This window comes from Diplotaxodon limnothrissa, linkage group LG22, assembly GCF_057381915.1.
Source record: "Diplotaxodon limnothrissa isolate DT_005_m linkage group LG22, D_limnothrissa_male_GT1.1, whole genome shotgun sequence".
In the NCBI taxonomy this organism is placed as follows: domain Eukaryota; kingdom Metazoa; phylum Chordata; class Actinopteri; order Cichliformes; family Cichlidae; genus Diplotaxodon; species Diplotaxodon limnothrissa.
In genome coordinates this window covers 7,673,152-7,698,913 of record NC_140616.1, presented here as the reverse complement: position 1 = coordinate 7,698,913, position 25,762 = coordinate 7,673,152, and the positions used below count along the sequence as shown (strand labels likewise).

The following is a 25,762-nucleotide window of genomic DNA, read 5'->3' as shown; positions in this document are numbered from 1 at the left end:
GGGATGTAAATGAACCTCAACGGGCATTTTTTGATCGATATTGCAAATGTCTTTTTAAGCAGAGCTCTTTAATGAGTCTCCTGGCTCCCTCTGGGTCTGTTTGAAACATGCCTCTCCTGTTAGCTTAACCTGTTCAAACTGTGTCTCTGAAAGTAAAGGAGAGGCTGATGTCTCCTGTAGAAGACCTGCATAGACCTGTTAGTATCTCTGGATGCAGACAGCTGTGACAGAACACTTTGGCCTGCCCTGGTGGAAAAAAGAACAGCAGGAGCTAACGGAGGTTGGGACAGACGTAATTTAGTCCAGTTTGCTGGTAAAAATAAACCAAAACCAAAGTGTGTGTGTGTGTGTATTACCAGTATCACTAAAGGAGAGGTCGACTGCTGCTGACCTACATATTTACAGGGACAGTCCGCTGTCTGACGGCAGCAGTGACTCAGCCTCTTCTTTACATCAGACGAGATCAAATTGTTATTCACCACAAACAAGCAGGGCTGGAGAGAGGGGAGAAAGCAGCGCACACCCACACACACACACACACACATGCAAACACACACCTGAGAGATAAAGGCAGTTTCAGACTGTTGCTCACTGGAGACGAGGCGTCAACCGAAAACGGTCAAAAAAAAAAGTGTGAAGTTCTTGAACGTAGCTGTTAATCGAGTGTTTATAACTGAGAATGGGCACCGTGTGTGTGTGAGAGAGTTTATGTCTTCAGGGAAAGTTATGTAAATGTGACCTGGTTTTTCTATCTTATCTTTTTCTCTATTGGACATTTGATCGGAGTTAACGGTCTAAGTGACAAGTGAACAAATAATCAGTGTGGATTGTGTAAATTATGCACCGTTACCCTCGTCAAAAGGGACAGTTGTTTGCAGCTAACACTTTCACAACCTCCCTCACCCCCCTGCAGGTGAGTAAAATGCTGGTAAATGTCACCATTGTGGTTAGAAGACCAACAAAGGAAAAAAAAAAAGAGCTTTCACTTTCGCTCTTCTCTTGGGCTAGAGGGGATTTTTCCGTTTTGTCTTTCTGAACTATTAAGGTAGTAAAACTAACTGCACTGATCAATACTTGCAAATGAAAGTGCATCAGATGACAGCGTGTAACAGGAAGGAGTATCAGTAGAGAAATTATAAGCCTACCCTGAATTTCTCCTCTCCTCTGAAGTGTTTCGGCAGCTTTAATGGAGCACTGATTTAACATCTTTTAATATCTTCTGTCTCGCAGCTCTCATCAGTGACGCTTTTGTCTGAAGCCCTTATAAGCATGGTGCGATGTTAATTTAAAAAATGATGGTCCCATTTACAAAGCCGGGTACGCTTTCCTTTCTTAGGCGGATCCATCCTCCAGTGTCAGGTCCGGTTAATAAACTCCAAGATGGGGGTGACTATAATGCTGATGTTGAAGCTTTAAAATCAGTGGGTGATGTCATGGTGGCTACACCCGTCTGTTACACACAGTCTGTGGTTTTGAGTGAATCTTTTTTATTTTTAAATAACCGTCATATCACAGTGGGATACCTCTGACCCGCTCTTCTTATCTGGCCAATGAGGTCCCGACCCGTCTGATTGTCAGACCTCAGCATCCAGTGAGAACAAAGACTGTCCCTGGCTGTCAGTTGCCATGGTGACTATCGATGCGGCATAAAAGGAACGTTGCCAAGGGTAACAGGAGTTGGGACTTAATTAAACCGATCAATACATAGTCGCCGGACTGAATTTCTGTGCCTTCGTCTCGGACTGAGATGTAACGAACACTCGTGTTTTTCGTGTATCTGTGTGAGTCAGACTGATGAGCCATGACTTCATGCTGGTGTCGGTTTATCCCGGTTCCTGCTGTGCATGTGTCTGCGTGTGTGGTTAAGGGTTTCACTCCCAGGTGGTTCCCATTGAAGCCGAACACTGACAGGAGTGTCTGAGCACGTTTCCTTTCAGCATGTTAGCACTCCTATGACTCCCCCGCTTCTCCTCCCTCTCTTCCTCTGTTTCCGTCATGTGTTATTACAGATTTACATCTCAGCTCGTGATCTTACATGCCCCCTTTAACCTATCTCACGTCTCCTTTTTGTTTTACTTATTTTTGTCCCATTCTGTCTGTGGTTTCCCCCCAACCCCACCCAACCATTTTCCACCCTGGAAACATGAGTCCTGATTCGCTGACTGCGCTGCATCAGAATACACCAATAAAAAGACGGCGCTGGCGTGGCATCTGTCCCATAAATGAAATTGCACTTTGTGCCACAGCCTGTCCAGAGTTAGCCAGAAAAAGAGCAGTTTTGTAGGCTTGTTTGAGTCAAGGACAGGTTTAGACTTGTGCTGTATTTAGCAGTTAAAGCACGAGATGTTTACCCGAGGACAAATTACTTGTAAAAAGAAACGCTTTATAGGCCGTGCACACACGCTCGCTGTGTTCAAAAGCTTTGGTGATGCTCTGCCTTCTACTGTAGCGCCATCATAAGGTTAATATTTCTCATTTTATGAAAAATCACAAGCCTCAAGCTACTAAAAAAAATCCGCACAACGCCTTTCTTTTGTAATCTAGTGCCAAAATGTAGTTTATCATCCAGAGTTCATGTAACCTCTGTACATGTGCCTTTCATGTACTGATAGGCAACAAAGTAACTTGCCACTGCAATTTTAGCCTGTTGCAATGGGTCTGTGGTGTGCAGGTTAATACACTTCCCTTACACGTGAAAGTTCCCTGGGAGGAGAGTATACTCCTGGTGCCGGATGCAAGCCTGGATAAATAGGAGCGTGCTGTCTGGAAGTGCCAAATGTAAACATGCGTCCATCTGCTGTGGTGACCCCTGCAAATAAGCGAGCAACCTTACTTCCTTCACTAATGTGAGCAAGTCTAAAGCTAGTTCAAGCAGTCAACTCAAGCGGCATAGCTTTGAACACACTCACTCTCCTCACATCAAATATCAAAACACACCTCTGGGCCGGCACAGCGGTTAGCACTGTTGCATTACAGGAAGACAATTCCTAGCTCAAACCTCCAGGCCTTTCCTTGTGGAGTTTGCACATTCTTGCTGAGCCTACGTGGGTTTCCTCCTGGTACTTCCTCCCACAGTCCGAACACTTGCATGTTGATTTCAAACAGTCTGTGGGTGTGAGCTAGATGACGTATTTCAAGAGCTGTGCGAGTGTACGGTTAAAGCCTTTTGAATGAGACTAGAAAATCGCTGCAATGCAATTCAAGTACATAACATTACATCACACCCCTCCAATTTGGCGATCCTTCCCCCTGCCTGCATTGCTGCCTGCTGTTTAAACTCCACCACCGCCCCACCATCCACCTGTTGGTTCTACAGGAATCGTTTCCCAGTTTCATCACGTTGCCTGAAAAAAAAAAAATTTCCAAACTGGAATATTTTGTCCTTGTAAATACTTGCTAGCAGTAGCACTTAGGTGAAAGCAGGTCTTTGTTTCTGGACTGTTTGTCTTCCTGGAAACACGTCTCTGTGTATGACCACTGAAAATACACAGGAAAATTATAGAAGTGGTAGGAAGGTTCCCAGTGGAGGACAAATGGGGGTTTTTCATGCAGCAACTAGACTGAGTTATAAAAAATGTAAACAAATCGAGCTTGTTTATTACTCATGTGATTCTCTGCTGTTCTGCTGCTGTTTAGGAGACCTCGAACCAGAGTCCTGATGCTACTGAAAGAAATGCAAAATCAGCATGTCTGTGTTTTTATTTGCATCATTTAGATCAGGGGTGCTCACACTTTTTCCGCATGTGAGCTACTTATAAAATGACCAAGTCAAAATGATCTACCCACTACAAAAATCCAAAACATATACTTATTTATAAATATATTGAGGATTCTTTATATCTACAATGTATACATGCATAACCGCAATATCCAATATTTCACAACACAATTAACTATGTAAATTTTTTGTCATTACCTGAGTTTACTCTGATGACTTGCACTGAATTGAATCAGCCAGGGATGCATAGTCCGGACAGTAGCTGCTGACGGCCAGGTTTAAGAGAAAAAACCGAGAGCTAAAAATTGGAGTTAACTCGCTGACTAGCTTGTCAGTTTTACTACACTTCGCGCCGCTGTTTGCGCATGCGCAGCGACCTAAGCGTCAGAAAAAATCTGCTGTCATCTGACTGGCTTCCCTGTATCAATCAAGTGACGGGATGGATGATAGGCTGGCATCTATTTTTTTAATGCCATGCGATCTACCAATACTACCTTTGCGATCGACTGGTCGATCGCGATCGACGTATTGAGCACCCCTGATTTAGATCCAAAGTTTATGCACTTGTTTAAACATTAAGCCAGTTAAGGGACCAGCATGAAATCAATGTGGGTAGTTTTTAAGATATTGCACTATTGTTATAGATGAACTCTGAATAATCTTTGTGGATAAATGTTTTGGAGATGGAAGCGTTGCCGACGTCTCAACAGATGCAGGCTGAAGTGTCTCTGCGGTTCTGCAGAAATGCCACTTCTTGTCTGATCTTGTCCGGGGAAGCGAGCTGTTGTCGGCTCAGATATCTGCTAATTTATTCAGTCCTGAGAGCAGGCCTGTCACACCGCTTGCAGAGGTGGTAACGAGGGACACGCTGAAGTTGGCGTGTTGGAGGCATGCCAAAACAATTACAAGTTTGTCGCATTATCGCTTCTTCCACGTTCTTCCTCTTCTTGATAGAGGGACGTAAAAGCACAGCTACCATGCGGAAAAGTGGCAGAACCTTTGTTTTTCTCAGGGAGGGAATTATTTTAAAATCCCTGCTTGCTTTTGTTTGCACTCCCCCAACATGTTTCTCTTCTCTGTTTGACAGTCTTTTATGACAGCCATCCTTTGTGATTTCTCCTGTGACTGACGCTCGCTCCTATCTCAGTATCTCACTCTTCTTTCATTTCCGTCCTCATCATCTCCAACGTGCCGTGCTTTGGCTATATTTAACATTATTTCCTTAAACGTGTGCTGCTTAACCGTCATTACATAAAAAGGGAAAGGTTAAGTTAGAATAAAGTGTTGAAGTGGTCTTGAATAACAATTCTCCAGGTTTTCTGAAAGTTTATCAAAGTATTTCTTTGTACATTGGCTACTTTTTCACTCATTTTCAGTCCAATCCTTGTACTTGACTGTTTTTAGAGGAATGTTTTATGATTCTTAAGCTTCCTTAAAACTAATCGATGAATCATTCAAATACAAAAAAGGCCCAAAACTCAACAAAAAGAAAAATATGTTATAATTTCCTTAGTTGAATCTATATAAAATGCCAAAAAAAACAGTCTGACAGGCATAAAATAGTATTTTTGGACCAATGAGGTGCTGTTGGCTGAAAAGTAGGCATATCTCAGCAGGGTGTGCAGTGTGTCCTTAAGAAATTTGAGGAAACTAGACAAGTGGTGTAAAAAAGAAGAAGTAGCAGGTCTAAAAAACGACACAGCATCTGAGTGATATATCTCACTATTCAGTTAATATGATGTTCGGGGAGGTTAGCTGTTAGGAAGCCATTCTTAAGGAAAGGGAAGGAACAGAGAGAAAAGGCTGAGGTGTGCCAAACTGCACAAGAGCTGGGCTGAAAAATTTGCCTCATATACTGTATTTCCATTCATGTATTCACATTTTGATTCATCTCTGTACCATCTTTCCCATTTTTCTTAGCAAGATATAAAGAAATGAAGAGTGGTTTAAGTTTTCTGCACTGTGCTGTAGAAGTTAGGAGGTTTATTTCTACCTCAAGTTCCGATCTTGATTAGCGCAAAGCAACGGCTGGTTTCCCAATCTGACCGCCTTACTGCGAAACACATTTGTGTCATTACTCCAATACAGCTGTATATTCCCAGTTAGCACTCTGCTGCTCTCTGTCTCTATTCTCACTATCGTACTTTGTGAAATCCGTATCGATTGACCTCATCCCATCTTTTTTCCCTTCTCTCTCAGTGATGTTAGTAAGTGATTGCTCTATTGATCAAATCTTCTCTCTCCTCTCAGTCTACAGAGGGCTTTTAGGCTACGTAATGTGTCCATTAGTCGCCGCTGCGAAATTGCAGCTTGATTTTTCTGCCAACTTCAATTTAAATATTTCAGAATAAAGGCAAAAGTTAAGCTCTTTTTGTTAAGAGATTAGATTTAAATTAGATCAATAAGACATAAAATCATCTCTGCAAAAATAAAATGCACCAATGGCTCGCGCATCAAGACCTCGGACTGTATTGAAAAGCCTGATGGCGATTCTGTGACAGTTAAATCTGCACTGCTTTCAATGGCCAGCAGGGGGCGACTACTTGTGTTGCAAAAAGTGTGATTCTTTAAGGTTTTTTTTATCCCCTTTCTACCCGTTTATGACCTCAGTTGCTAATCAGGAGTATTCTTTATTAAAGCCTAATGGTTTAAATTAGTGTCAAACAGACTCTTATGTGTGCAGTGTCTCTCAGTCAGAGTCCCCGTTTTTGTTTGTCACATCAGAAAGAGACAGAAAGAGCACAAACCGCATGTGACGTGTTACAATGGCCACATTTAGCACTTGTTACTGCTGACTGTAAAACACACTGTAATTCTTTTTTTAGCAAAGTTTAGCACCAAGTTTTCTATGTTCACAGATAGCACGAAGAGATGTTGTGAGCAGTCTGCAAAAGTTGAAGCGTCATTGAGTAACATCCTGTACCCCAAATAAACCTCAATGTGTTGTTGTGAGCGACAGATAAAGAGCTTAAAGTGTGGATGGGTGTGCGAAGGGATAAGTGTGGCTTGCAGTATTAATGTTGTGTTTTTGCAGATTTTGTGCTCTGCAGGTTATGCATGGCTGTTCAGTTATAGGTGTGGATGGTATGTGTGGGAATTGCTCAGACTCAAACATATGGCCCAGCATTTTGGGACATTAATTCTCAGTGGGATCAACAGCACCAGCAACCCATTTAATCAGTTTGAGCTTCTTAACACCGCCTTGAGCGTTATTATTTTCCAATTAGGGCCTCAAAACTTTTCTGACTTTGTCATTTGACTCATTTGTTTGAACGTCCCTCCTCCGTCTGTTCCTCTCAGGTTCGCCGTCATCGCCTCGGGCTGTGCCAGCTGTCCCCGGCTGGTTTGTCGCAGAGAAGGCTGCGGCGCGGAGTTTTGCTACCACTGCAAACAGGCCTGGCACCCCAACCAGACCTGCGACTCGGCCCGCCAGCAGAGGGCGCAATCTCTGCACACCCACAGCAACCACTCGCCCAGCTACACGCAGGAGCAAGGACCCGGTGAGTACCTGAAGCCTCACAAACCAGTGTCAATCACAGACACAACACAGAGTCAAAGAGGGACTAACCCTCGCCGTGCAGATGTCTGCGCGCTTTGTGCAGGCAGATAAAATCTTCTCACCAGCGTTTCCATCCTGAAAATACTTTCACACCTCTGAGAACTTTCTGTCTCTGTCTGTCTCTGTCACATCTCTTCTCAGTCTGTCAAAGCGCTGAGTCAAACTCGTCTCGCGTCAGTCGTACCAGGCTCTCAGTGTTCCCACCGCTGGAGGAAGTGTTCAGCGTTCAATCAAGCATGAGGCACTATTTATATCACAGTTTCTTCACTTGATAGTTTCAAGACTGCGGTGCTGTGCATCCTGTCAGCCTGCATTTGAAACAACACCAAAACATTTCTCAGTCTAAACTTTATTAGATCAAAGTTTTGGAATAATTTCTCTTTTAAGACTCAGAAACGGTTCAGCTGTAAGTTGAAGTAAGTTTTTTATCTTTAGGTTTTTTTATATTGTAGCCCAGTGAAACTACAGTGTTGCCTAATACTAACATTATATAAAAAGACACACCTGTTTCCCTAGAGGTTTAACTACGCAATTATTCATTAATTCAAGGAAAAGTCTCAGTTTTTCTACATGATAAAACAAAATAGCTGTAGCAAAGAAATCCCAAGTTAAAATATACCGGCAGTTCATTTAATTCATAATTACTGTGAATAAAAACAGAACATGTCTCTTTTTTATATTTAAATAACTAAATATTGTAGCAATAGTGTTCTCCATTTCTTTTCCAGTTGTCACATTTCCTAAAACCGTCCAGTGGGACGATCTGTAGCCTTTGGCGAGCTTTTCGAAGCCCTTAGGACGTATGTTTGAAATGTGTACCTATGCCACAGGTGCAGCGTAACTCCTCTGCTGAACCGAATGTTCAGAGCAGCTTTTTCAGCCACATTTAGCTTGTTAAAGCATTGAAAGAATGGATGTTACTTGCGTATTTGGTCCTAAAAGGGAACTAGAAATGCTGAATGCTAGCTCATTTCCCAGTTTTCTATTTTTAGACTCACTTCTGCTGTTCTGTTTTACATGGAATAAAGAAATATTCCAACGAACATGCTAATTGGTCAATTTGAAGTTTCGGTGCTAAGCTAATTCCCGTTGCTGCTGCTGGTTCATATTTAACTGGTTTTCCCTCCTCTCATCCAGCTCTTAGCAAGAAAACTGTATATTTTGTCCCCTAACATACTTGTTGTAGTGATAATAGATACAATCATGAAAATCTCTACAGACAAACAACAGCCTTCGTGTGCAAACATTCTTACTTGCATGCGCGCCTTTAATCCTGTTTTGATTAAACATTTATTAGGGAAATCTCTCCAGCTGCCCTCATCTCTCTCTCTTTAATTCGCCACTTCCAGTTTCGCCTCTCTGTGCCAACGCTTCAGAAGGACGGACAACAATCCAAGCACCCGAAACTGACTCATAAAAAAAACTCCAGGCTTCTCCCTCTGTGTCAGCCTGTCTGTCTGTCTGCTGATACCTGCTGCTTAGTCAACGGGATTCAGACAAACACAGAGAGGAGGAGAAAAAGAAGATATGATAAGGAGGGAAATATATAGAGATAAGATGAAGAGAGAGGAGGGGAAGAAAGAGAGGACGAAAGCGAGATACCAGAAGGAGTGAGCAGCAGAGTGATGTCAGCAGAATACAGAGCGCAGCAATAACAACTACTCCTACACGCACACATCAACCACATCTGCCAGAGTCACTTCAAGTTAAAATGCCAAAATGCCCTTTAAAGAGCAGAGAGCGTTCCCTGCAACCAGAATTCAAACTCACAGCGAATTGACTCAAAATGCATTAGAGGACAAAGTGCCGCAGCGAGCCTAATGATCCATTACTCTAATGAGGTTTGAGCTTATTACCCTCAGGAAAAGACCCAAAGAGAGCACTTTTGGAGTTTTTCTGTTATTTAAGTTCTAATTCGATTTTTCTTTTTCATCAAGAAAAAGAAAGTTGAAAGATGTGAGAAACTAATGTGGAAAAGTGAGACTTGTTTAGACTGGTTTGGAAACTCCAGGGTTATGTATTAGTTTGGACAGGCAGAAATGAAGCAGACACCCACACAGGCTTCCTAGTTTGGCCTTATGATGAAATGAAGCCAGAATATTAAAGCCAAGCTCGAGTACCGTTTGTGATTTCCTGCTATTGTGTGGGTGCTTCTGTCCTACTGCTCTGGCTTTCTTTGATGATGGTCAGTAATCCCAGTGAGACTTATTTGCTTGGAGATGAAACAGGTCTGTGTTTTCCACCTCACATTTGCGTGTTACGTTCAGTTTGTCCCGTTTGCTGTTTTCCTCCCAGGGTGTTTTCCACAACAACACACCAGCTCCACTTCCTGTTAAAAACTGCACCTGACATTGTGTTAAAACGATTTACTGGAATTTTTGTTTTAATACAGACACTACCCACACCGTGGGTGTAGTGTCATTTCCTTCAGAGACAATAATAAGTAAAAACAAAGATCAAGAGTTTCACATCATTATTGGCGAAACATATATTGTGTTTTATTGTTTTAATCCTTCTATGCCTGTAATAGCTTCAAAAGACTGGCGACTGGAGGACACTTTGATACGCAGGATGGGTGTCCATCCAACTTATTTCTTAGCAGTTTAGTGGGATATGGACGGGGCTTACACAAAGAGACAGAGAACTGCTAACACTTGCATCCACACCTGTGGTGCCACAGTTTCTTCCCTTAAAGGTTAACTGATGGTTGAAGCGTTAGAAAAGGCTGAAATGCTTAGAAGCTCATCTTCTAATAAAAAAATTTCCTCTCGCAATAGACTGAATAAAAACACATTCTCACACTAAACAAAACGTCCCTGCACCTCTTAAGCTCATATTTCATCTCTTTGTCTCCAGCTGATGACATCAAGCCATGCCCCCGCTGTGGCGCCTACATCATCAAGATGAACGACGGGAGCTGCAATCACATGACCTGTGCCGTCTGCGGCTGCGAGTTCTGCTGGCTCTGCATGAAGGAGATCTCCGATCTGCACTACCTCAGGTACTCACACGTCCTGTTCGACTTTACACACCTGCGTCTGATCCTTCAAATGTAGATACCTAACTCTGTGCATTCTCTTCCCTCTTTCCCTCCATCAGTCCATCTGGCTGCACCTTCTGGGGCAAGAAGCCGTGGAGCAGGAAGAAGAAGATTTTGTGGCAGTTGGGAACTCTGATCGGCGCTCCGGTTGGCATCACTCTCATTGCAGGCATCGCTGTTCCCGCCATGGTCATCGGCATCCCAGTTTACGTCGGCCGTAAGGTGAGAAACCTGCAGAAATATGAATGAGGTCACTTTTCTTTAGATTTTTACTTTTTTGTGCTCGTTCAGCTTCACTGTGAAGAAGGTTTTTACACAGTGTATTTAACCTGAATTAATATATATATTTATATCAGCAGTGGCAGTCTTACAGAACCTGATTTTCAAGTATCAATGATATTAAATAAACAATAAATGTCCCAGAATCCAGAATAAAAAGGCAACATGAAGAACATAGTGAGTCATTTCAAGGGCTGATGACAGCTGGGACAGATGAGTTTCTAAGTCTGTTTGTTTTGCACGTTGGCAGCCAGACAGACGCAACTTGAACTCCTCAGACAGGGAGAGGCTAGGATCAGCCAGGACTAAGTGCTAACCTTACACAGCCCAGGAGGGTTCAGGCACGTGTGGCTGGCATTTTTCACTGTTCAGACACATGGTTAATTAGTTATCTGAGAAAATAATTACAGAGTATTTAACGTGTATTCTAATTTTAGATACTTTTTTAAAAGTTACAAAATAAAATTAATTTCCTGTTTATGTCTCACTCAGTTTTGAAGTATTTCATAGACGAGTCAATAAAAGGAAATAGAAGCTCTCTAAATGGAAACTTCAACATGTTGTGAAACTGTTTATAATCTAAAGCTGCACTTTGTCTACAAAGTGGATTTTTAAGTGTCTTTCACGCCAAGCGGCACCTTTTTTTTTTTTTTTAATCTGTAAGGTCTCGCCACTTGACGTTTATCAACCATCCGCACAGCTAAAGAAACCAGAAGCACAAACCACACAGATGTGGCGACACACTTAAACAGTTAGCAGCACTTCTGCAGTCACTCTTTCACAATCCTGCTTCAGTGACGATCTGGAATGTACAGCGTTGCAGAACCAAAATCTTTTCTAAGTTTCAGCGCGGCGTCAGAAGTTTTCTAGAAATGACGAAAAGCACTTTCAGATCCCATCAGAATCACCAGATACTTTCCATTCACACTGACCTCCACACAGACCTCGGTCCTGTCCCCGTTTGATAGATGTAGTTAAACTTAGGCTGCTGTGTGAAAGCGTCATACGATGTAAAACAGAAACACTGTGAATTTCATTTCCTTCTGCTTCCTATTTAGTTCAAAGCTTTCCCTCTTATGTAGAAAAACTCTGTTTCTTTTGTTTTTTCTTTCTATTCTTAGTAAAAACCTCATTCATTCTATATTAAAAAAAAAAGAAAACAGCTTTTTTAAAGCCTCTAAAGTCTCCTTTTGTTCCTGTAAATCACAGCTGTGTCATGTTTTTTCACAGATGGCTATACTTTTCTATTGTCAGAGGAAAAAATTGTATTTAGTAAGAGACAACAGCCCCTCATTTAGAGTGAAGTAAACTGACAGTGGGCGTTTGTCAGGAGATTTGTGGTGCATTAACATACTACAGCGCTCTCTTGTGGATAACAATGAAACTGCAAACTTATGAAAGCCTGTTTGAGAGCTACGCAGCGGCTCACCCACTCTGTTTCTTTCCCTCGTGTTGAAATTTCTCCAGGCGTGCCATCTCAGGTAGTTAATAACCTTCCAGGAAGTCTTTGTTCCTCTACGACAAGTCGCGACACAGATTCAGTTCTTGAGAAGGAAACTTTGAAGTTTCAGAGTAATATATTACCTCTGTGGTAATTTGGGGCAAATCCCTGCAGGGAAAACTTGCTTTAATGTCACTCAATGAGGCCTAGCGAAATGGGCTCATAGTTGTTTTTCTGTGTTTGTGTTAGCAAGCAGCTGCAGATTGAAGTGTTTGTCCCACAAGAAGAGCATGGCAGCAACACAAGAATTACACGTCTGATATTTCATATACTTTGAATTTGCCTAAAATACAAAAGAGCCATGTCCTCGGTTACACCACCGACACTGAAAAAGCACGTAGATGTAGAAACATAAATCTGGGGGATTCTAGGGAAATTTGACTCGTAGCCGAGTTCCTGTGTGAGTTAGGAGGAACTAAAGATATCAAGTGAAAGGCAAAGATCGGCTTTTTTCAACATAATTTTGAAATAAGAGCTGCTTGTTTTGTATCCCAGTCAAGCAATGGCAACATAGACAATAAAGCTCTTCTATGAGCTAAAAATCAATTACAAATCTATTGAAACATAAAGAAAATAAGTAGGAAACAACAGAAACAGTGATAAATGAGCAGCACACATCCCAAAACATATTCACTGTTATTATAGTTGATCATAAAACCTGTAAATATGAAGTGCCTTGAGGCGACTTATGTTGTGATTTGGTGCTATATAAGAAAAAAATTGAATTGAATTGAAATTTAATTAAATAATCACAGTGAATTCGATAATTTCTGTGTTTACGTTCTTGTCATTTCGATTCACCAAAACGCCAGATATCCATTAACCACCACCTCCTCCTTTGTCATGAAGCGTTTGTGTTAAACAGCGTGCGTCCCTCTCCTCTCCCACAGATCCACGCCCACTACGAGCTGAAGAAGACGTCTCGTCACCGAAGGAATCTGGCCATCACGGGGGGCGTGGCCCTGTCAATCATCACCGCTCCTGTCATCGCAGCCGTCAGCGTGGGTAAGAAACCCGACGGGGCCGTCAGATATTATGTGTCACGATCGTTTGAAGATGATGGCCAAGAAAAAAAAAAAGGAAAGAGGACAGTTTGTCTAGACACATCACTGGTGATAGCCTCAAACAAGGAAAGAGCTTTGATGCGAAATGAAAAGTACTGCATGTTTCTGGATAATGGAAGGTGTTATTTCACCTTCTCTTTTTCTTTCTTTATTCTTGCATAAGTCATAATTCAAGCAACAAAACCACAACAAGCAAGAGCTGTTTTGAAGAAACCAGCATAATCTGTGTCTTTCTGCAGTTTATACAGTTGATTCTTTGTGCCTCATCGTATGTGAAAGCAAAATAACAGCCAAGAAAAAGACACAATAAATCACATTTTTTTTGTTTTGTGAAATTTTATACGTCGAGTGATATTAAAATTAGACAAACGGGTGTTAGACGTGTGTTTGCTTGGCTTTGCCCCTCTCACAGGCATCGGTGTGCCCATCATGTTGGCCTACGTGTACGGAGTCGTGCCCATCTCTCTGTGCAGAGGAGGTGGTTGTGGTGTGAGCAGAGGAAAAGGGCGTGGTGTGCGGATCGACTTTGATGAGGACGATGGGCCAATCACAGGTGGGTACGCTGAGCTGGTAACATTTTCAGCAAAGTGGATGTAGCTGCTGGCGTCTTTAAACTAAAGCTAATGTTTCCTGTACAATCACGCAGTGGCGGACGCCTGGCGAGCCCTCAAGTCTCCGAGCCTCGGTGAGAGCAGTCTGGAAGGGGCGGTCAGTGGTCTTAGCACCACCTCTCCCAGCGAGGGGCTCTCCGTAGCCCCAGGGACTCTGGGCGACACGCCACACTTTAACACCCTGGCCAGTGGCGCTCTGGGGACTCGCACAAGCAAGTACAGCAGGTGAGGATAAGGGATGAAGTAACTAAAGCTCAAGAGTTCAAGAGTACAAGGCTTGTTTTGGTACCAATGGATGTAATTTTTTATATTTATGCTGTGCAAATGCTGGTTGATGTTTAATGCTAATGTGGGCATTTTAATGCTTCAGGCTGGAGGTTCAAGCAGGGGAACTTGCCAAAGAATCAGCCCAGAGAGAGACGGGCAGCCTGGGAGCCGGGAGCGACTGTGCCAGCACCCGAGGAATGGCCGGATCCATCATCTCCTCCTACACTCTACCTGACAGGTAGGAGAGGAAACTTCTCTTCTCTCTCCTTCTGCTGCTCCAGCAGATGTGGGATTTGATGTGGTTGAGATAACAGCATTAAAACTAATCTGTGGACTTGGCAGTTTTACACCATGATATCATGCTGCCGTCTTCTAAAGCTGTGTCGATCTTTCTCTAGATTATATAGAGCTTTACTTTAACAGGCACTAACATGAAATGAATCATGACATCTTATCGCTTCAGAAAGGTCTGCAGCTGCTCTTAAAGAGAGTCAACGGTGTTCCTTTTGTTTCTAATCTTTCTCTTTAACAACCCATGCATGCAGGTTCTGTGAAATTGAGCTTTGCATTTATGTGCGGGCGTTTTTGTGTAGCTGGTGATGTAACCTGATGGATTTTGCCTCTAAAACATGGAAAATTACAGCAAGTTATTTGCAAAATTGTCTTTCATCTTAAGGCAGAAAAGAATAAAACTTTTTTTAACCTCATTGTTATTGAGCAACACTTTTCTTTCCTAGTGCATACCCTACTTTATCATCTGTTTCAATCATATTTTGATTTAATTTACCAGGTGAGATGTATTCATAAATTTTTTTTTACCAAGCTCATAAATCAACTGATAGGCGCAGCTAATTTCTCACATTTTTAAGAAACTGATTAGATGCCCCCTGCTGGCTGTTTAAAGAACTTCAGGTTCACCATACATCCATAAAGGGGCTTCATTTTTCAGAGGCTACTTCCATCTTATTTACAATCTACAGGTGAACCCTACCACTAGCTTCCTATTTGAGCTGAATCTGTGCAGTAGATGTTGTCTTATCTGATATTTCTTCTTTCACACCAACTGACGTGTTTTAAATCATGTGACTCTGCAGGGAGTGCACCAACCTGGAGATCCAGGTGGACATTGAGACCAAACCCAGCCATCTCTGCCTGACCAGCGAAGAGGACTTAACCCCGCATCCGGGCTGTGCTGCCATGGCGACCGCCTCAGGAGGGGAGGAGCCTCAGGACTGCAGCTCCAGAAGGGGCGGGGCGTTGTCTGGCTCGGCACTGGGGCTGTCACCGGGAACGTCAATCAGGGAGGGGCTCAGAGACGTCACCCTGGCTCAGCCGGAGAGCATCCGCAGCGACCTGGAGATGTCAGACACTCAGTCAGACGACATCGCAGAGCTGACGTCGGACGACTGTGACTCTCCTCACCCGAAAAGCTGTCACCCGGCGGCCGGCCAGCAGCCCCAGCCCCCCTCGTGCCGAGCTGTGAACCCCTCCGCCGAAGGCCTTCACTGTCCTGCAGACAGCAACGTCATCCTCTACGTCTGAGAGAAAAGCAGCTCTCAGGATTGCACAGAAACAACCCCGAACATTTACATTTAAACTTGTAACAGCTTTTTTTTTCCTCGTGTCATCTCTCGTTTGCTGCTTTTGCGACTCACAGACACCGTCTTAAACACAGACAGCATCTGTTTACGTTGGTCTGTCTTCTCTTTCTACCTGCCAATCTACTCTCTGAGCAAATTGTCAGGGTTCTACCTCTGAGATTTATAAGATGATGATTTATGTTTACTCCTTGGTGCAAAATGCCTTGGCTACTTAAGCAAAAAAAAGAAAAAAAAAAGAGAGAGAGCAAGAAAAAAAAACACAAGAGGTACAAATTTTCCACGAGAACTGAAATTATGAAATACGGTGAAACGTCACCAAGAGAGATGGTGATTGCTGGGAAAGCAGAGGATGCTTGCCGAGGATGCTTGCCGAGGATGAGGAGGGTGTTTTTAAAAACGTGTGAATGAATGTGGACTTTGTACTCAGTTATTGTGGCTTTATTTTGACATTTTTCCTCTATTTATATTCGGACGACCTTGAAATTGTATTATTTGCAGTGTGCATGAGTCTGCATGAGCCATTCCTTGTGTGGACGGTCGTAAAAGGGCAGCAAGTTTCTGTAACACTTGTGAAAGTTAAAGTTTACTTTGGAGGATGAAGCTGCACTTGAATCTCGCTTTCACTGCACAGAGGAGGAGGAGGAGGGGAATGGACATAGAGATTTTTAAAAAAGGGTCACTGTTACAGAAGTAAACGACAGAGTTCTGACAATGACATGACAGATCCTGGAAGGACTGTGAAAAGCACGGGCAGAAAAAAAGACAACCCAGAGTGAAGGTTTGTCTGCTTTCCACACATCAGCACTAAAGCATTGAGCATTTCATGAATAAAGCTCTGTGAAGCTTTTTTTTTTTTTATGTATCGGAAAAATGGAAAAACCAAAAAGTCCTGCTGGTTTCATTTTTTTTCAGTTACATTTATTTATAAGCTACATTAATGCAGAAAGCGATACAGTTGCCTCCAGGCTGCCTATTCAAAGATAAGTTGTCTCTAAGGTTACACATGCTAATGCAGCGACGCAAATCCAGCTAACAGTCTGCTAGCAGCTAGCTAACAGCAGAACGCTACAGTGTCAAAGCTAGCACAAAATAATATGAACTTTTTTTTACCTAAAAATGATTAAATAACTTTATTAATCGGTAAGACTTCACCTTCACTTCAGACACTTGAAAAGGCGTTCTCCTGTCGTTGTCAGAACTCTGTCGGGTCTGAGGTATGTCACATGACCAAGTTAGTGTTTTACAATTGGCTGTCTGCCTGCCTTATCGACACTCGCTGACCAACACAACAGCACACACCCGTTTGGGAGGTTTTGGTTTCTGACGTGTTAACTGGCTGTCTGGCCCACTTGAACGTTGTGTGTTGTGCGTCTGTGTGAATGAACTCCCGATGAATGTATATGTGTGTCCCACTTTTATTTTATTTTATTTCTTTGAACGAGCACTTGTGCACTTTATCTGAATTATTGTATTTATCTTCTTTTTTGCTATTCATGATCTGTTGCGATAAAGTGAGTTTACTTCAGTCTGTGGTACAACCAAAATAAATCACCTACCAGAGGGCCTTTTATGTTGGATGTAACTAAAGAAGAGTTTGGCTCCAAAACATAAAAAAATCTATTCATTGTCTTATTTGTCATTCAGTATTTTTAACTTCAATGACATTTAAGGTGTTTTTAATCAATTTTGTGATGAAAATACTGTAGTTTTTTAGTTTCTTTTTTTTAATATTCTGTAATTTATGTTGTTCTAATCATTCATACAAGTCATTGTGACTTTTGGAGCCAAACACTTTAAATACTGATGCCGATAAGCTTTTCTTAATCATAGCTTGACTTGTTTCTTAGCTTTGTATCACCTCTGTGCTTCTGTTTTCTTAAAAAAGAAAAAAAAGAAAAAAAAAAGGTTTCCCCACCAGGTTTTTCCTTGAACCTGTGAGGAATCAACCCGGGAGCCTTTTCATCTCAGAGTAGCTTTATGGATTTAGCTGCTTATGTGATTTGGCAGTGCTTTGTTTGGTCTACACTTATCACTAGTTTCTGCCTGCCTGCCTGTAAGAAACCACATGAATGTACCACGGATGGAAACCCCAACTTCCTGAAAGAGTCTGAATGAGTGTTAAAGGATGGATATAGGTGGTCCTGATCTTATTTGAAAAGGTTAGCATTTATAGATAGCAATATTTAAGTGTTATTATACTGTTTGTGTATTTCCTGTCACTGTTAAAAGCCCCGAAATTGTGTGGGGATCGACACGCAGGACTGTGAAAGACAACTTGTGGACCTTTGGGGACAAAATAAATAAACACAAACTGATGTTGCACCAATGCAGCGACTTGTTGTTGATCTGTTATGAATTAGAATCAATTAGAGCAAATTAACTTATTTTAAAAATGTGTCAGACGTGAAATCACTAAAGACGTTTTGTGGCAAGATTTACATATCAGACATAGTAAAATATAATCTGATCCTCAGCAGGTCTTAAAATCAATAAATACAACTTCAAACAAGCACCACATGACATAATATACCCTGTCATTATTTACTTTATACATTAATAAGCTCATGTTTGCTACTACCATGGGACTAAGATAAGCACCCAGGTGCTGCTATTCAAATGCACTTGACTCTCTAATTTTGTCTCTGATATACTTGAATCTAATCCTGTCCATTCTGATCAAGCCAACTATAATTTCACCATCTTCAGCTCTGGCTCGAGCTCCCCATCCTGCCTTTATATTGTCCAAATCGTACATCGAGGATGTCAAATATAAGGCCCGGGGGCCAGACTCGGCCCGGCAAAGACTCCAATCTAACCCACTGGACGGCTTTGAAAAATGTAAAGGAGGGCATAGATTTCAGCCTTTATTTGAAGTTTTACAGCTTTTCCTGTTTATAAGGAGACGTAACCCACGGCCATTCCTACTACACTAAAGTAATTAAGTAACAGATCATTATTGGCTATAAAAAGTTCTGTTTTTCCACAATGAGTCCAAAGTTTCAAAAACAAGGAAATCTTCTGTGAATTACCAGAAACTATAATTATAATTAAAGTGCAATCTGGGCAATGAGCCCCCATAACTATTTCTGTCATTTTATGCATTTATTTCTTACAATTTAAGCCTTAAGAGCTGTGCTGACACATTTCTTTCATTTACCACATTTCTTTATTATGTAGAAAAACTAAAAAATACTGTTATCCAGCATCTACTCATTCTCCCTGCATCTCCTGTTATATCTGTCTTCCTCTCATTCACAGACACGTATGCTGTCTTGCTTCTAATGGCTTTCACTCTTCTTCTTCTCTCCAGAGCATGCCTCCACCTCGCCAGGCTTTCTTCTACCTGCTCCCTACTCTCAGTCCACGGAGCCTCCTGCCTGATCTCATCTGTCAGCCTGTCCCTCACCACTGCAAACCAAAATCTCACCCCCACCTTGAACTCATCTGTTACTCTTACCGCTTATCTGACCACTGTCTCACTGTCCTCATTCACATCCTGCACCAGCCTCGCATACTTCTCTGCCACTCCTTACTTCCTCATGCAGCTTCATTCTCTCTTGTAACCCTATCATATGCTTTATCTACAGCCACAGAAAAACAGTGCAACTCCTCATAATCTTCTCTATAGTTCTCTTAAAAGCAACATTGCATTGGGATTATTATATCTTATTATACTTTAATATTACACATTATCAAAATCATCGAATTTTTTCTGAAAATCGCTAAACTTTGGTGCTGCTTCAACACAGCTTTGTTAAATTGCTAAATAAAATGTAACTGTACTTTTGAGGCCACACCAGCAGATGGCGGTGGTGCAAAAGAAGGGCAGATGTGTTTCCACCCCAGTCGGTCACTTTACGGCAGTGTTTTTGTTCAGCAGCCGTAAAGCGGGGCGTGCAGAATCGGAGGAAGGTTAAAACGCCTTGAAGAAAACACGGTAAATACAAACATTTAACGGGAAATAGCGACACGTAAACAGGCTGTGGACGTGTTTGCTACACCGCAGATTTTAAATGAAGTTTGAAAATTGCGTCAGTGAGCAAATACTGTGAAATAAATGCGGTCCGTGATTAGCATGGGTGGCTGTCATTGAAGGGTGATTTCAGCAGCGGGTTATATTATCGTAATGTAACGGATTCATTTCAACAGCCATAACTACTTCATACATTTGTTAACTTTAATTACAGATACGAATATTTTCGTCTTTATGTGTTTTTCCTGTAATGTTTACGACGGGCTGTCTACGGTTAGCTGTTAGCAGACAGTTTGGCGTTTACTAAGAGTCCAGATTTTTTTCATGGCTCTGTGGAGATGTGAGGATGATTAGTCTGCTTGTAGTGTAGGCAGTGAGTCTGAGCATTTATATTTTTAAGGTGGGCAGGGTGGAGTGGGTGAAGACGAGTGTCGGGGGTTGATTTGTGATAGAAAGAGTGAAGAGGAAAGTTTGCAAGATGTAGTGAGACCTGCTGTGACTGGACGATGGTTGGTTAATCAAAAAGACAGGTGGTCGAGTTGAAGATTAGAAATGAGTATATCAGAGGGACAGATCAGTTCGAGCAGTTTGGAGACAAAGTTAGAGAAGCAAGGCTGAGATGGTTTGGGCATGTGCAGAGAAGAGAGAGGGGATATGCTGTCTGAAGACGGAGCTCGAATGTAGTAAAAGGAGGACATGTAGAGGGCTTGTATGAGAGAGAGACAGATGATCCAACAGCTGAAAGATAATGAAACACTAAAAGTTAAATAGCCAGCTTTTTATTTTGTTGTTGATATAGAAATAAAATACTTAAATTACTGTCCTCCTTTAAACTGGGTAGTGCTGTCATAGTAGCAGATTTTTAAAGATAACTGTGGCCAAAAGAATCAAACATACAAAATTTTGGGATTTAAATTTTTTGTTTTTTAATTTCTCCTTTAATTTATTCATTTTTCTGTATATATATATATTTTTTAATAGTTTGGCTGAGAGAAGTTGAAGAGAAGGGGGATGATGTCCAAAAGTATATAAAAAAGACTTTACAGGAGCTTGTTATTTACTATAGTTTATTCTTACATTTGAAATGTAATTGTAAGTTTCATCACTAATACCACTAAATCACAACCCCCTGATTTGGGCAGAATTTAGGTTGATTTAGTTGAACTCGTTTTTTATTGTATCACTTTGAGTTTTTGCTTTTTTTTGCTTGCTATATTTAAAAACTCATGAGTGCTTAGTTTTTATTAAAATCCCTACTTCTGCCTTTATAGATATAAAATACCGTAGATCCAAATACCTGTATACTTATACTGATATAAGTTATTCAGTGATTACAGTTACTGATATGTCTAGAGTTCAGTTAGACCAGCTTACAAATTCCAGTTTTAATTTGTTAAGTTAAAATTAAAAGCATAAAATTTGCCCTGTCCTGCCTCACTTTAATCTCTCTCGGTCCTGTGCCTCTCCTCGTTCAGCATCATGCCGTTCGTGGATCTGCAGTCGCGGCTCGGTATCAACTTGGACCGCTGGCTGCTGCTGCAGAGCGGAGAGCAGCCCAACAAGCGGGCGGCACGCTGCCACGCCTTCGAGAAGGAGTGGATCGAATGTTCTCATGGCATCGGGCAGACCCGTGCCAAGAAGGAGTGCCAGCTGGAGTTTGAGGACTTCTATGAGTGCATGCACAGGCAGAAGACGGTAATCTGACTCCTCATACTCGACTGCTTCTGTGCAAATTGCACTGGTTTAATTAACGGCTGCTGCATTATCAGAAATAACGATTAGATACTAAAGTAATCTAATTATAGAGGATAGTTGTAATAAGCTAGAACCGTAAGTTATATCTAGTTCCATTAAGAGGATGAATCTTCTCTCAAACTGTTAAAAATTAACACATCACCCGAATCTCACCTCCTCCACACCACACTTGGCATGACAGCCCATGTGTTGTTGGACAGAGCACTTTCACTACAGTTTACAGTGGGGCAAAAAAGTATTTAGTCAGCCACCGATTGTGCAAGTTCCCCCACTTAAAATGATGACAGAGGTCAGTAATTTGCACCAGAGGTACACTTCAACTGTGAGAGACAGAATGTGAAAAAAAATCCATGAATCCACATGGTAGGATTTGTAAAGAATTTATTCGTAAATCAGGGTGGAAAATAAGTATTTGGTCAATAACAAAAATACAACTCAATACTTTGTAACATAACCTTTGTTGGCAATAACAGAGGTCAAACGTTTACTATAGGTCTTTACCAGGTTTGCACACACAGTAGCTGGTATTTTGGCCCATTCCTCCATGCAGATCTTCTCGAGAGCAGTGATGTTTTGGGGCTGTCGCCGAGCAACACGGACTTTCAACTCCCGCCACAGATTTTCTATGGGGTTGAGGTCTGGAGACTGGCTAGGCCACTCCAGGACTTTCAAATGCTTCTTACGGAGCCACTCCTTTGTTGCCCGGGCGGTGTGTTTTGGATCATTGTCATGTTGGAAGACCCAGCCTCATTTCATCTTCAAAGTTCTCACTGATGGAAGGAGGTTTTGGCTCAAAATCTCACGATACATGGCCCCATTCATTCTGTCCTTAACACGGATCAGTCGTCCTGTCCCCTTGGCAGAAAAACAGCCCCATAGCATGATGTTTCCACCCCCATGCTTCACAGTAGGTATGGTGTTCTTGGGATGCAACTCAGTATTCGTCTTCCTCCAAACACAACGAGTTGAGTTTATACCAAAAAGTTCTACTTTGGTTTCATCTGACCACATGACATTCTCCCAATCCTCTGCTGTATCATCCATGTGCTCTCTGGCAAACTTCAGACGGGCCTGGACATGCACTGGCTTCAGCAGCGGAACACGTCTGGCACTGCGGGATTTGATTCCCTGCCGTTGTAGTGTGTTACTGATGGTGACCTTTGTTACTTTGGTCCCAGCTCTCTGCAGGTCATTCACCAGGTCCCCCCGTGTGGTTCTGGGATCTTTGCTCACCGTTCTCATGATCATTTTGACCCCACGGGATGAGATCTTGCGTGGAGCCCCAGATCGAGGGAGATTATCAGTGGTCTTGTATGTCTTCCATTTTCTGATGATTGCTCCCACAGTTGATTTTTTCACACCAAGCTGCTTGCCTATTGTAGATTCACTCTTCCCAGTCTGGTGCAGGTCTACAATACTTTTCCTGGTGTCCTTCGAAAGCTCTTTGGTCTTGGCCATGGCGGAGTTTGGAGTCTGACTGTTTGAGGCTGTGGACACATGTCTTTTATACAGATGATGAGTTCAAACAGGTGCCATTCATACAGGTAACGAGTGGGGGACAGAAAAGCTTCTTACAGAAGACGTTACAGGTCTGTGAGAGCCAGAGATTTTCCTTGTTTGAGGTGACCAAATACTTATTTTCCACCCTGATTTACGAATAAATTCTTTACAAATCCTACCATGTGGATTCATGGATTTTTTTTTTTCACATTCTGTCTCTCACAGTTGAAGTGTACCTCTGGTGCAAATTACTGACCTCTGTCATCATTTTAAGTGGGGGAACTTGCACAATCGGTGGCTGACTAAATACTTTTTTGCCCCACTGTATCTTTATATTGGGGGGGATTAGTCAATTATGCTTGCAGTGACGTGGCCATCTGCTTTCTCATTATTTGTCCTCATTTTGACTCCTTTTGGAATATTAATATAAATCTCTGCGTAGGAGCAAAGACAGGAGATTGTCATTCATGCTTTCATTTCATCAAGACTGGACTGCTGTAATTCACTGTTTACATGTTTAAATAAAAACTCCCTGCAGCGTCTGCAGATTGTTCAAAATGCTTCAGCAAGACTTCTGACCGAAACATCGAAGTACTCACATGTGACACCGTTTTTAATACAGCTGCATTGGCTCCCCATCGAATTCAGGGTCCACTTCAAGATTCTAGTACTGACTTATAGAGCTCTTCATGGTCAAGCACCTTCCTACATCATTGAACTTCTACAGACTTATGTTCCTAGCAGGTCTCTTAGGTCATGTGACCAGGGTCTACTTATCATTCACCATACAAAGTGGAGAGTGAAGGGAGACAGAGCTTTTGCCACTGTGGCTCCCAGGCTGTGGAGCTCTCTCCCACTGAGCATAAGATCTGTGGACTCAGTAGCTTCTTTCAAAAAAACAACTAAAAACACATCTTTTTAGAATTGCATTTTGTTAACTGTTGTCTGTTTTGTTTTATACTTTGTTATCCTTGTGTGAAGCACTTTGTGATCTTTTATCTAGAAAGGTGCTATGTAAATAAAGTTCTACTTACTTACTTAATTCAACAAACCAGCCTATTTTGCCTGAGTATTTGACATGTTGGCATCTCTGTTAACCTTTGTGGCATTAAATGACTTGATTGTCATGCAGAGTTTGAATAATAAGAAAACTATTTAAAAAGTGAAAGAAAAACTAGCGTCCATTTCAAATCTGCAAAGTAATGTAGTTGAACTGAAGTCAGCCTATCTGACAGAGTGGAGGAGTCAGCAGAGGACAGACTGACAGCTCTGGGTGGAAGTGCAGCAGCAGCACAAAGTTCAGACTCTCGCTCTTTGCTTGTTAGCCGTGTGTCATCATTTGAAAACACGATGGAGCGGGATGAAGTGCTGATTCAAGATGCATGTCCGCTTCGGCCTCAAGGTTTCACGTCAGATTTGCTTCCACTGAGGACATGTTTTAAAGATTAACTGTGCGGCATCTTCATGCCAAATTTTAACATCAGCATTCATTAAAACAGGCCGTTTGAGATGTTAGAACATCACTCAGAGGAATCCCTGCATCTCTGCTGAGTGCATGTGGACAGGAAGATGCTGCTTTTACAGAACCGTGGTTGGGACTGTAGAGCCAATGGAGCTAAAGCTTGTGGTGTTTAACAGTGACGCATGTTGCAAGGAGTAAAAGATGGTGGCAGAAGAACAAATTTTTTTTACTTTGAACTGAAAGGTGATGCAGAACACCCTTTATTTTGAATTCCTGTTATATATCTCTCTCTTCTCCCCATCTTCCCTGCAGCACGAAAGGCTGTATGCCATCCGTCAGCAGCGCGACAAGCTGATTAAGGAGGGGAAATACACGCCGCCGAGCCACCACACAGGCAAGGCTGAACAGACTCCATGAAGGAACATCCAGCTGTCCGCAGTTCTGTTCTTGTGTATAGCCAATCAGATATCTCTTATTTCCTGTTCACCTGTACAAGTTTGCAAATAAATGTTATCACCCACTGTCGTCACCTTCTCATTTCCTGTTATCTTCCTTATAGTATTCTGAAATTTACACTATATATAAGGGTGTTTGAGGAGATGGATTCATCTTATTTCTCATCTTAATTCATTTGCAGTTTTAAATTTATTGGTTCTATTTACAGGCTCACAAAAAATGTACAAACTCAGTACTTTGTAATAAGAAAAAAACAGTCCAGTAAACTGACATTGTTGTGCATTTTCTTGATTTTAGCAAGATATTCAAATACAAACAAAACAACAGCAAACAAAAAAGACTAGAATTTGAGGTACTAAGTATTTCTATTTTACACTAATAGACAGAGCATCTATTATTACTATATGGAATATCTCCTTTGCAAAACTCACACAAGCAAAGTGTCTATTAAAAACACATTGCGAGCTGGTTAAGATTAATGAAACAACACTAAATGCTCCTAAAACATTTGAATGCAGCACAGTTTTTATTATTGTAAAAGTTACATAGCACTTGCAGTTCTGTGTTTGCGGTTTGGCTACGTAGAGGAGGTATATGATCTCAATGACTTCTGGGTCTGCTCCCAGTTGAGCTTCCTCAAAAACCTCCAGGAAGCTGTCAGACTTAATGGTTTGAAATGTGCACGTATAACAGCTGGTCTACCCTTCATCTTTTGTTATTGTAATTTTCCAAAGTGCTCTGTGTGTTTAGCCCTTAAACCCTAATGTTGAGCTGAATATTGGTTAAATCAGAATTTAATGTTTGCATTAAAAGTCAGGCCTGTGAGTGATGCAGTGAGTAAACCAACAGTTGTTGAATTTAATATCCTCACCACAGCTGCTTTATTGACTTCTATGAAATGATTTACTGCCCTTCCAGTTGTTGTAGTCAGCAGTCTGCTCTGCGGTGTCTTAATATAAGTGCAAGTTAAAGTGAA

At 41.8% G+C, this 25,762-nt stretch overlaps 2 protein-coding genes across 2 annotated transcripts in view; both read left to right on the top strand.

Annotated features, from left to right (window-relative positions):
* Nucleotides 1-16,459, top strand: part of rnf19b (ring finger protein 19B) — a 44,659-nt gene extending 28,200 nt beyond the window's left edge. The window contains exons 3-10 of the mRNA XM_085345728.1: nt 7,019-7,218; nt 10,134-10,278; nt 10,377-10,539; nt 12,988-13,102; nt 13,574-13,714; nt 13,808-13,997; nt 14,143-14,277; nt 15,134-16,459. Coding sequence (XP_085201854.1) covers nt 7,019-7,218; nt 10,134-10,278; nt 10,377-10,539; nt 12,988-13,102; nt 13,574-13,714; nt 13,808-13,997; nt 14,143-14,277; nt 15,134-15,581 — 1,537 coding nt within the window. The 3' untranslated portion in view covers nt 15,582-16,459. The remainder of the gene's footprint in view (nt 1-7,018; nt 7,219-10,133; nt 10,279-10,376; nt 10,540-12,987; nt 13,103-13,573; nt 13,715-13,807; nt 13,998-14,142; nt 14,278-15,133) is intronic.
* Nucleotides 16,460-19,511: 3,052 nt separating this feature from the next.
* On the top strand, nt 19,512-24,852 carry ndufs5 (NADH:ubiquinone oxidoreductase subunit S5). Its single transcript, XM_085346487.1, has 3 exons — nt 19,512-19,577; nt 21,089-21,308; nt 24,643-24,852. Exons 2-3 carry the CDS (start codon nt 21,093-21,095, stop codon nt 24,745-24,747), a joined length of 321 nt encoding a protein of 106 aa, XP_085202613.1. The 5' UTR covers nt 19,512-19,577; nt 21,089-21,092; the 3' UTR covers nt 24,748-24,852.
* Nucleotides 24,853-25,762: the final 910 nt, after the last annotated feature.